Below are 12,389 nucleotides of genomic sequence, written 5' to 3' on the forward strand. Positions count from 1 at the left end.
AGATTTGTGTCGGAAATGTATATTGTGGAAGGATGAAATAGTTACAATAGTTAATACTTTTTTTAATGAAAATATGTAAATCTTTATTTTAATATGTTGGTAACCCGTTGTCTAAAAGTGATAATGCCCTCGAAGTCGGTGTTTGTTGGATATATTGGCACTGTTTGCCGGCTCTCGACTTCGTCTCCGGCCTAACAACATCTGTGTCAATATATCCTCCAAACACCGGCTTCTCTGGCATTATCACTTAATTAGTAAGCATTTAACAATCGAATTAGAACATTGAACTTAAACCCTGTAGAATCATGGATCTTGGAGATCTCGGAAAATGCACTGTAAGTGTAACTATGCCTACATAACATTGAATCAAATATTGATAGAAAATAATAAAGCCAAATAAATAGTCTACTACTTCTGGCACAGAGAACACCAGTACCTACACAAACAGCTGACTGCCAAAAGCAAACAATGATAAATCAACGGATATATCTAATGAATTGGAATAAAGGCTATTTTTATCGAGGACACATTTCAAACAAATGGCGAAAATTAGGAAGTACAAAGGAAAATCTATGCATAAAGGAGCTCATCTAAGGCCAAAATTCAGCACTACTGGATGGACAGCGTTGCCACACGTTTCATTTGAATATTTTATTTCATATTTACCACTGTAAAACATATTTAACACTTCATGTTAAACAAATAGGAGAATGGTTGAATTAGCATTATTTAGAGACCCCCCAAAGTTGTACTTTTGTTGCATTTAGGGGAGCTAACATCTCATTCAGGGGAGCTGAGCCCTCCCCCCACGCCGGCTCCACTGTAATTCACACCATGCTATTGAGTTATGTTGACAGAGATTTGAATAATGTCTTCTTTTTGGTCATATAGAAAGGTTAATTCCTAAGAATAGCTACATGTTGTATCTATTTACTGTTTATATGTTCTAGGGTTAGAATAATATCGAAGGAATTCAAGAACACAATATGTAGTTTAGGGTGGTAAAAAAAATCAAAGAATACCAAAATGTATAATGTATTCACTTGATTAAAGTATAATTTTTTTGTCTTCATAGAGTGCACTGCATTTCAGTTCAGAAAAATAAATGCACTCATCAGCTGGCATGGAGACCAATTTGATCAGTCTGTCCAAAGCCACACACATAAAATCACACTGCTTCATCTATAAAAACAGTGACAGCTATGGAAATCTGCCCAAATATATTACAGGTTAATATACAAATATATACAGGTACATTCAATAAATAGAATATGAAACATTCTTGGGATGTATTATGGCTATTATGTAGGGCTGCCAACCCATGTTTGCAAAGTCTCACATAAGTTATACATTTAGTGTAGCATTTTGTTTGACCTTTTAAAAGAAAATGGCATGTTTTAGAGGGCATGCTTGACCAATAGGGTTAAGGTCATTGTTTCCACATGATTTTTGACCTATAAAGGAAGTAATAGAAGTATTAAGGACATACTAACTTCTGCTTGTGACCTCTATTCTTCAGAAGTCCAGTGACCAATTAAAGAATGATCTAAACATAACAATCCAGTTTAACTAGTTGATGAATGATCAAATTGACTGACAGGGACTAACGCCCTTAAAGTGACCAGTGCCAAACACAATAACCAAATGCACACAAAGAACAAGCAGGGAATTAATCTACAATGATAACTCATATATATAATACTGATCGAAAAGCTATTTACACGGATCACTGCAATATTCAATTCAGTAGACAGTGTCACCATCTTTCGTCCCTGTGATGGTGGCAATTAGTGGTTTAGGCATGACAGCATTAGTGACATGATTATTATAGTGTGCATACTGAATGTGGCAAAAATATTTTATAAAAGTGGAATCTACGTCAATCTCTTTGAATCGGAAGTTTGAATCGGAACTACCTAGTATAGGGTTAGAAATTAATTGATTTGATATAGTAGGTATACATAAACACAGTTGAGATGAAGGATTAAAAAGATAATGTAGCAACGTTAGACCAAGTCAAAACCATAAAAAAGCAATTGTAACACTCTCCATGATGATGGTTAATAGAAGAAAAGTGATTGTGCTTGGGGGTGGAGATGAGATGACACAGGTTGGGAGGCAGAACATACAGTACAGGTCAGAGACTTAAATCCCCTATCTTCTCTCCAGCGTATTCTCCCAGGCTCCATCCAGCTCAGCTTTGGCTGTGTGGTTCAGTGTGAACTCTATTCAAGTGCTGCTTCATGCAATGTTCTTCTTGAAGAGGCTTCCCTGCATCTTGAGTCTGTGCATCCTGAAGATGAAGATAAATCAAAAGAAGAACATGAGAAAATAAGTTCTGAATCCCATCTTTGGTTTAATAGATTTTTCTATATTCAAATGACCAAAGTTTCAAAGTTTGCCAAATGTTCAGGTTTTCTTACATTTTCTCTTTCCGGCTCATGTTGTCCTCTTTTGACTTGACAAAGACTACGTCGTCTTTTCCTCTGACGAGGTAGGCAAACTCTCCATCTTTAGCGCTGAAGATCACCCTGGAGTCAGACAGTAAAGACTATCAATAAAACCCTCGACACCTTTAACGTATAACCCCAAAGACTGGCAATGTGAAAGGTGATGTGCTGTGTCAAAGGTATTCAAATACTGTCCACAGTACTGTTGGGTTTTGATTGATGAATGTAATTAATTGGCCTTAGAGTGAAACCAGCAATGCTGCTGACCTTGAGGCCCGTGAATTTGAATACCCCTTCTAAACTCAGCAAAAAAAGAAACGTCCTCTCACTGTCAACTCCGATCCTGTGCAGGTGTTGTTACACGTGGTCTGCCACTGCGAGGACGATCAGCTGTCCGTCCTGTCTCCCTGTAGTGCTGTCTTAGGCGTCTCACAGTACGGACATTGCAATTTATTGCCCTGGCCACATCTGCAGTCCTCATGCCTCCTTGCAGCATGCCTAAGGCACATTCATGCAGATGAGCAGGGACCCTGGGCATCTTTCTTTTGGTGTTTTTCAGAGTCAGTAGAAAGGCCTCTTTAGTGTCCTAAGTTTTCATAACTGTGACCTTAATTGCCTACCGTCTGTAAACTGTTAGTGTCTTAACGACCGTTCCACAGGTGCATGTTCATTAATTGTTTATGGTTCATTGACCAAGCACGGGAAACAGTGTTTAAACCCTTTACAATGAAGATCTGTGAAGTTATTTTGATTTTTACGAATTATCTTTGAAAGACAGGGTGCTGAAAAAGGGACGTTCTTTTTTTGCTGAGTTTACATACAGAAATGCAGCTCATCATTATTATCATGACTTACTTGGACTGAGTCTCCCCAGCCTTGACACGTATTTTGCGGATGTGGAAGTTTTTGTTGCCCCAAATGTCAGACCAGCTGAAATAGGCATCTTTCTCCCAGCGCAGCTTGACCATAAGCAACTCCCCGACATCCACGTCGGTGGTCAGCAGGAATGACACAGTGCTGTTGGTGTTCAGAAAGGGCCTGAGGGGTCACACACAGGTCAAAGGTGAGTGGATCAGTTCACCTTCTGTACTGTATATAGTACCCAGCTGAGGTGGGGTGGCGAGGTGACATTTCTAGGGTTCATTATGAGCTACAATGTCAGTGTTTTATATTTGTACGTTTGGTTTAGATATTATATCAAGCATTTCTGGACAAAGTATTGCACAAAATGTTTTTGTATTTCCTATAATTTCCTTATTTTATTATTTTCTTTCATATCAGACTATACGTACATGGTGTAAGGAATATCTGTCTTCTCATCATGGGTTCCGTACAGAGAGATTTTCATGGGCTGCTCAGTGTAGGCCAGTTTCTCACTGCTGAAGAAATGCACCTTCACTTGGTAATGGAAAACTGTGGAAAGAATGACAGAGACCTTAATTTAGAACCATGCCACATACAGACGAGTGTCACAGAGAAGGTTTTGCCCTCTGAAACCCTGAGTATGTTTTTTCCTATGGAAACACCTGCAGTCTGCCCAGTTAAGACACATTCTCCGACAGTTTGAAGTGTTTGGGGCATGTGGACATAATCCCATCACTGACGCCCACAGTTTGAGCTAAAGATCCCTGCTCACACACTATTGTAGTACCTCAGTGCTTAAGACCTGTCTTTACATAACCATATTATCGATCCACATACTGCCTTTGTGTGACTAAGGGAAAGAAAATACAGTGTTTAGCTTCAGATTAAGTTGTCCGACCTTCCACTCCTTCCACTGTAAAACCAAGTGTTTAGGATCTGAACACATTACTAAACACTTTTCTGTAACACTTCTTAAATACATCAAGGCATTTAGAATATCAAATGAAAATGTGTCACAGTGTTTAGACTGTAAACACCAGAACATGTTTATTCGCTGTAACACTTTAAAAAAACATGAACATGTTTATTCAGCACAAGGCGTCTAGGTTTTAAACACTAAACACTGGGGGTGTTGTTTTAACACTGTAGGGTGTAAAGCCGTATTTGCATATTTCACAGCATGCCTTTCGAGTGAATGTGAGGGATACCCACCCATGTCTGTGTTTGTTAGTAACAGAGACATGGTTGTTGTATTCAATAACTTATATTCCTGAAGCCTTCATCAAGTGATTGCCTAAGTGAATGTGTTTCAATTAAAAGAAAACCCTTTATGACCACATTTGATACACTTCATAAGGCCTTTAGTTAAAATCCTGGCTCATGGGCCCCATCAGACCTGCAAGTCACCGTCCTCTGGTTTGTGAAGTGATTAGTAATTCCTATCAGAATCCAGCCAGAGGGAGGATATCCAACAATTTGAATATTTTATCACCCACAACCTGCACTCAGAATGTCTGCTATGGTGAAGAACTTAACAATCAAGACTACCCAAACCATCTAAACTGGAACAACCATCTCAGTAACGCGTGCAATAAGTCCAACCCCTTGGAGATTGGATTAGTTTAGAAACATTTAAGTTATTTATATTTGTATAGAATAAGATCAATAAGGCCTCTCGAGTGGCGCCGCGGTCTAAGGAACTGCATCGCAGTGCTTGAGGCGTCACTATAAACCCGGGTTCGATCCTGGGCTGTGTCACAACTGGCCGTGACCGGGAGTCCCATAGGGCGGCGCGCAATTGGCCCAGCGTCGTCCAGGTTAGGGGAGGGTTTGGCCGGGGGGGGGGGCTTTACTTGGCTCATCTCGCTCTAGTGACTCCTTGTGGTGGGCCGGGCGCCTGCAGGCTGACTTCAGTCGTCAGTTGAACGGTGTTTCCTCCAACACATTGGTGCAGCTGGGTTAAGGGGGTGGGTGTTAAGGAGCGAGGTTTGGCGGGTCATGTTTTGTAGGACGCATGACTCGACCTTCGCCTCTCCCGAGCCCGTTGGGGAGTTGCAGCGATGAGACAAGATTGTAATTGGATCACAATTGTATATCACAAAACTGGGGAGAAAAAGGGGGTAAAAATAAATAAATAATAATAATAAGATCAATAAATTAATGTGTATGAGGAACCATAGATATTAAAACTGGAAAAGCTGACTATCTATCATTCTAAATGCCTGTGTTTAAGATGAGAAGACTCATTGGAAAATCTAAATGCCTGATGTTTAAGTTTGAAACACTGACGTTTAGGTTATAAATGTGTCAAATGCTTCATGGTTTTACAGTGTACTATGCAACTACAGAGATATTATTGTGTGCCTAGATTCAAAGCCAGTGCCAGAAGCATTTCCAATTGGCGTGAAAGGTTTCCTCTAACTTTCCACCGTAAGAATTCACGTGCAGTGGTTTCCAGTTACCAAACTACGCCCACTACTGAAATACTAATAGTCTCACTCTCATGTGACCTTAATGGCTTGTTTGTCCCTGACGCCACTACCTTATCAGATATGTCAGACTGTGCCAATCCTAGAGTAGTGGGGTGAGGAGGGTGGAAAATGGACGCAAGCTGGGCGGATGTTATAGAATCTTTTATGGATAGTGAGTCAGGTGACTGATAAGGGAGTGACTTGTGTAGACTACAGTAGTTGTTTGCTCAGGGGGGTACAGTACCAATACAGTATGTGCACCGGTGGGGCCCGTTGTACTAATGTAACATGCATAGGATGGCAAAGAGACTCAGTATTAAGTTCTCAAGGCCAGCTCGGGCCAGCTCCTAGCCAACACTACCGGACCAATGCATTGAGGATTTGGCAATTAATGTACGTCAAGTAACTCTTAACTTGTGGAATTCTATTTTAGTGCCAGGAAATGGACCTTCTGTTGTGAAAAAGATTGATCAAATTGTTACTTTGTGTATGCATGCTTTCTCGTCTTAAGACAATTCCTCTCTCATCCTTACGTTTGAAGGGCATCATCTCGCGGGTCTTTAGGTACATTTTGGCGCTCCGAGGCAGGCGGACCTTGTTGACACCGTAGCCCACCTTGTTGCAGCGGTTCTTGCGGCAGTTGAGACACATTCCCTTCATGAAGGCCTCCTTGGAGCTGCAGCGGTAGGCCATGGTCTGATGTTCTGCTGCGTTCACAAGCGAGTCGATAAACAGGTGGATGGAGCGCTCATGGGAACATTTCACGAGCTGGTCCATATCTGCATAGGACAGGCGTAAAACAAGACCATTAGGACCATGAAGTCTGAAACACTGGCTGATTCTCTAATATACACCTGACTAACCGTGTGACTGTGTCTGTGAAATGTGCTTATTCTGGCATATGACGTATGGCTTTCAGTGTTATGGTTAGAAAACTGAAGACTTTGAAAACGCCACTTTTAATGGAGTCAAAGTACTTGTTGCAGATGTTAAAACTTCAAGAAACAATACTCATGAAGATTTACTACAGAATAATAACAGACTTTGATGTTACACTATGCTTTACTATATGTCAGACAGCAGAAATATGGAGAAGATAGAATAGTAGAAGGCATTCTACAGTACAGTGTCCAGTTACAGTACGTACTACGGATGCCGGTGGTGGCGATCATCATCATGGTGTTCTGCAGGTCACAGCCTGGCTGGAAGGTTCCTCCGTTGGGGTAGATGTCCACGTGGCCCACGGGTCTCTGGATGCCGATGCTGCGGTCTGGTGAGCCCCGGGTGTTGGTGTGCAGGACGTCCACGAATAGAGCATCATCAGGGGACAGGGTGCTCTGGGCATCAGCAAACTCAAAGGTCGGGCCGGCTGGGTCCAAACCTGGGAGCCGGATGGAGGGAGAGAGCGAGAGAAGGGGGAGGAAGAGAGAGAGGGGTAGAAGCAGAGACAGAGAGGGAAAAAGAGAAACGTTATAGATCAGTCACGGTCCTGGAGGTCCATACTGCACATGAGTCCATGCAGTCCTGGCCAAAGCCCACAATGTGCTCTTGTGATGATTTGATTGTGGTTTTCAATGGCCTGATCTGCTTCAGGGGTAAACAAGTTATTATTATAAGCAGGTCAAAGAGATGTAATAGTTGGGTAAACTTTATGGAGACAAATGGGAGTACTATTGAGGCTAAATGCATTGAGATAGAACTTGCACATGTAGGCCTATGCATGTACAGTGAGGGAAAAAAGTATTTGATCCCCTGCTGATTTTGTACGTTTGCCCACTGACAAAGAAATGATCAGTCTATAATTTTAATGGTAGGTTTATTTGAACAGTGAGAGACAGAAGAACAACAAAAAAATCCAGCAAAACGCATGTCAAAAATGTTATAAATTGATTTGCATTTTAGTGAGGGAAATAAGTATTTGACCCCCTCTCAATCAGAAAGATTTCTGGCTCCCATGTGTCTTTTATACAGGTAACGAGCTGAGATTAGGAGCACACTCTTAAAGGGAGTGCTCCTAATCTCAGTTTGTTACCTGTATAAAAGACACCTGTTGACAGAAAAAATAAATAAATCAGATTCCAAACTCTACACCATGGCCAAGACCAAAGAGCTCTCCAAGGATGTCAGGGACAAGATTGTAGACCTACACAAGGCTGGAATGGGCTACAAGACCATCGCCAAGCAGCTTGGTGAGAAGGTGACAACAGTTGGTGCGATTATTCGCAAATGGAAGAAACACAAAAGACCTGTCAATCTCCCTCGGCCTGGGGCTCCATGCAAGATGTCACCTTGTGGAGTTGCAATGATCATGAGAACGGTGAGGAATCAGCCCAGAACTACACGGGAGGATCTTGTCAATGATCTCAAGGCAGCTGGGACCATAGTCACCAAGAAAACAATTGGTAACACACTACGCCGTGAAGGACTGAAATCCTGCAGCGCCCGCAAGGTCCCCCTTCTCAAGAAAGCACATATACAGGCCCGTCTGAAGTTTGCCAATGAACATCTGAATGATTCAGAGGAGAACTGAGTGAAACTGTTGTGGTCAGATGAGACCAAAATGGAGCTCTTTGGCATCAACTCAACTCGCAGTGTTTGGAGGAGGAGGAATGCTGCCTATGACCCCAAGAACACCATCCCCACCGTCAAACATGGAGGTGGAAACATTATGCTTTGGGGGTGTTTTTCTGCTAAGGGGACAGGACAACTTCACCGCATCAAAGGGACGATGGACAAGCAATGTACCGTCAAATCTTGGGTGAGAACCTCCTTCCCTCAGCAAGGGCATTGAAAATGGGTCGTGGATGGGTATTCCAGCATGACAATGACCCAAAACACACGGCCAAGGCAACAAAGGAGTGGCTCAAGAAGAAGCACATTAAGGTCCTGGAGTGGCCTAGCCAGTCTCCAGACCTTAATCCCATAGAAAATCTGTGGAGGGAGCTGAAGGTTCGAGTTGCCAAACGTCAGCCTCGAAACCTTAATGACTTGGAGAAGATCTGCAAAGAGGAGTGGGACAAAATCCCTCCTGAGTTGTGTGCAAACCTGGTGGCCAACTACAAGAAACTTCTGACCTCTGTGATTGCCAACAAGGGTTTTGTCATGTTTTGCAGAGGGGTCAAATACTTATTTCCCTCATTAAAATGCAAATCAATTTATAACATTTTTGACATGCGTTTTTCTGGATTTTGTTGTTGTTACTGTATGTATCCATGGTACATGCATCTACATTGTGACAGACTGATAGATAAACATTAAAACCTCTTCAGCTGAGAAAGGCTGTCTGCTCACCTGTGATCCTGCTGACTTTGTGGTTGGTGAGGAGACCAGCGATGCCGGCTACATGAGCACCCAGACTGTAGCCCAGCAGATGTATCTTCTCCCAGGGGTAGTCTAGCGTTTTCTGACAAGGGGGGAAAGCAAACATGGTTTTATTTATATTTTCCAGGGTGACTTGTGACTGTGTAAAGTCTTGGCTGTAAAACTTGCTATGCCATTCCAACACCCTCTCAAGTATATTCTGTTCTGTCAGTTATACTGTACGCTTACACATGTAATAATTTCAGGCAGTTTATCATACCAATGTCTCCTAGCCCTTGTCTTTTTCTAGCAGAGGATATGCTTCACTAGCTCCACCTGCTGTTTCTATCAATAATGAGCTGTGTAATGAGTGGGAAATGTGGTCAACATGGCTGTAGAAAGCCTTTAGGTATCCTAAATCATAGCCAGGAGTAAAATACATCCACAGCATTGACTTCTAAACCATTGCATCATCACGAGTCACATATTGCATAATTCAAATACATTTATGCATTGTCAACATGAAAGTCTGATCTCAAGTTAGAAATCAGGCCATTGTGTGAACCATGCTGAATTATTATTTTTGCCCATGCTACAGATGGCTATTTCTGTCCGTTAATACAGGACTAGTAATGGCCCAGTGCACTACTTTTGTAAAAAAACAAACAAAAAATATATAATATTACATTTTTTTCTCTCGTTTTTTTCAGGGGGGTTTTCAGCACCCCTACTTCCTGTGGCTATGTTCCTATGTACCCAGTGTCCTTGAGCTCACTCACCTGCAGCCAATTTACAAACTTGGCCACGTCTTTGCCCACCAGCTTGGTGTTGGCTGCGGAGGTGAGGTAGTGCTGCTGGGCCCGGGTCAACCAGTCCACCACGATCACGTTGGCCTTGGGCTCCCTCTTGTACAGCGCTGTCACCAGCTTAGGGACCCAGCTCTCAAACAGCCCTGTGACCTGGACAAACACAGTTCTGGGGTCAGTGGCAGGCCTGACTCACTGTGGCCCTAGCCCTCATTCTCTACTCATAGCACTGATTGAAGACTAGCCAAGTGTCAGCACTTGTACACATAAATGATCACTACAACATTATGCCTAGGGACAGCGGGGGGCTTCTCATCATGCATCTAGTTATCAATGCTGAATTTATTTTTAGGATCAACATTGTGGAGTTATTTCCCTCATTATGCACAACAAGCCTAATTGAAATTATGGTCAACAACTTATGCTTTTGTGCCAATCATAATAAAGTGTGAAAGCTTTACCGTCCATCCATGAATGACCACGAACGTCTTATACCCAGGGTTGAATTCACACTCTGGGATGGTTAAGGGCTGGCCGGGAACGATGTAGCACAAGTCATCATCGGGTATCGCAGCAGTTCTCAAGGAGAACTTGGATACAATGTCGGTGTAGTCCTCAAGCCATTCAGTAGAGTTGCTGTTACCTGCACAGACACAGAGTGATGATGTTAAACTGGCTCAGTCAGTCATGATGTTACTCTACTAGTAGTGCATGATCTTGCATGTAAGCACTTTAAATCCTGTTATCAAGGCATACAGGTTACCATTATGCACAATGCAGGGGAGTCAAGAGTCTTTAGGTATCTACCTTATTCATGACACTATTGTTTACATTTAACAAGATAAAAATTGAAACCTAGTCTAGATGTCCTATTATTTATGACTTTTTCATAATCATGATTGTACAAGGAGGTCACTAGCATTTCAAACACTTTACCACAACCAAAATGTAACTTCTTATTTGCATGACAAATCAAATCCAGCATCTACAATTTGGTTACAAAGAAACCAATTGCTGTATTTTTCATTGCATCTTTCAAGTGGTGGTGGTAATTCAACTTTTTTTTTATCTTCAAACACTATCTATTTAGGAAGAAAGTAATTACAAACACACAATCTGCAGAATCTATCAGTTTATCAATTGGTGTAAACTAATCCAATTACCAGCGTGATAAAATATATCACAAAACGTTTTACTGGTCCAGTGTCGCCCTCTTTTGCATCTTTTGAAATTCTACCAACCAAACATTAATTTATGATTCCAAACATTGTAGTAATAACACTATGAGCCTTTTGAAATGAAGTAGTAATTGTTTTGGATATCACAAACATAGATAAATAGGCCACATTAAATATCGAATATAATGTCAATAATAATTATAATATATGTTATTATGCATTATGCAAATATGTGTAAACAAAGCGAAAAGTGTTATTATCCATAAATTCAAAATAGAACAAATAAACATTTCGTAATCAAAATATTGTTTTAATTGCACCCTAAACAAAATGCACTAGAGCAGTGGCGTCCATCTGAATGGAGGTTACTCTCGGTCACTTAATTATGCTGCCTCCCGTTGGCTCTAGTGTTTATTTTATGGGAGGAATTCAACGTAGAGGCAAAGAATGTGTTTATTTAACCTATCTCTAACAAAGCCAAAGTCAGCTCTACAAACAGATAGGAGAAATATCCCTTACTTACCAAAAAGTGTTTGTTCTGGTGTACTTGAAAAAGATACATAGATATTTGCCAGAATTATCCAAACGGTGACCAAAAAGGTATTTTCTTTTCCCATATTATTGTTGATCCAGAGGTTTCTCCGTCAAGTCCCGAATGAAAAGTTCCTTGTATGTTGGTTTAGGAGTAATAGATCCAATTGTATAGGTCAGTAGGACCACTGCTCTGGTCAAAAAGTAGATCTGATTTGTGATCAGAGTGAAGTTACTTATGAAGTCTGCCACAATTGCCCCTCCAAGTCGTCTTTATGAGTGGCTCATTTGAATAAACAAACCCCATTGGTCTGAAGTGAGTGGGCTGGGCTTGAACTGGTTCCCCAAACGCAAAATGGCCCAAAAAGCTCTCTCTGCCCTATCACCGGTGTGCTTCACATATGGAAATGTTAAAAGATTTGCTGTTTTAGCTTTCATTTGTAGTGATACTTTATGTGTTTATTCAATTCAGAATAATATTTTGTCTTGGTAAAAATATTTCACATGTTCACCAAACGATTTACTTGCTATTTAGAGTTTCAATGCTATAGCCTAATTCTTTAAAAAATAAAAACATATTCAAGTAATATATTTATATATATATTTTTTAAAACATTTATTCGAAATGGCCTTCTATGTAGGTGTCTGAGTTATGTAGTCTGTACATACCTCATGCTCCAGTTTTGGCTCTTGTGTGATTTACCATGCTGTATAACTGGAGCATTTCCTAAGACATGCGGCTTGACGAATGTAATTCGAAAACCAGTGTTAAGTAACAATACACAATTT

At 41.1% G+C, this 12,389-nt stretch overlaps 1 protein-coding gene across 1 annotated transcript; it reads right to left on the reverse strand.

Annotated features, from left to right (window-relative positions):
- Positions 1–630: 630 nt before the first annotated feature.
- Positions 631–11,842, reverse strand: LOC311131287 (lipoprotein lipase-like). Its single transcript, XM_084164182.1, has 10 exons — positions 11,593–11,842; positions 10,353–10,534; positions 9,865–10,044; positions 9,077–9,188; positions 6,933–7,166; positions 6,319–6,564; positions 3,743–3,863; positions 3,306–3,488; positions 2,424–2,531; positions 631–2,293 (listed from the first exon to the last, which is right to left on the reverse strand). Exons 1-10 carry the CDS (start codon positions 11,684–11,686, stop codon positions 2,242–2,244), a joined length of 1,512 nt encoding a protein of 503 aa, XP_084020308.1. The 5' UTR covers positions 11,687–11,842; the 3' UTR covers positions 631–2,241.
- Between the last annotated feature and the right edge of the window lie 547 nt (positions 11,843–12,389).

Source organism: Coregonus lavaretus, assembly GCF_964263955.1.
Source record: "Coregonus lavaretus genome assembly, chromosome: 6".
NCBI classification, from domain to species: Eukaryota; Metazoa; Chordata; class Actinopteri; order Salmoniformes; family Salmonidae; genus Coregonus; species Coregonus lavaretus.

Excerpts from the sequence above, each read along its gene's own strand:
- LOC311131287 (XM_084164182.1), bottom strand. The coding sequence starts at position 11,686 with ATGGGAAAAGAAAATACCTTTTTGGTCACCGTTTGGATAATTCTGGCA. Across the intron at positions 9,189-9,864 it reads AGTTTGTAAATTGGCTGCAG|AAAACGCTAGACTACCCCTG; the intron begins GTGAGTGAGCTC and ends CCCCCTTGTCAG. Across the intron at positions 3,864-6,318 it reads CGAGATGATGCCCTTCAAAC|TTTTCCATTACCAAGTGAAG; the intron begins GTAAGGATGAGA and ends TTCTTTCCACAG.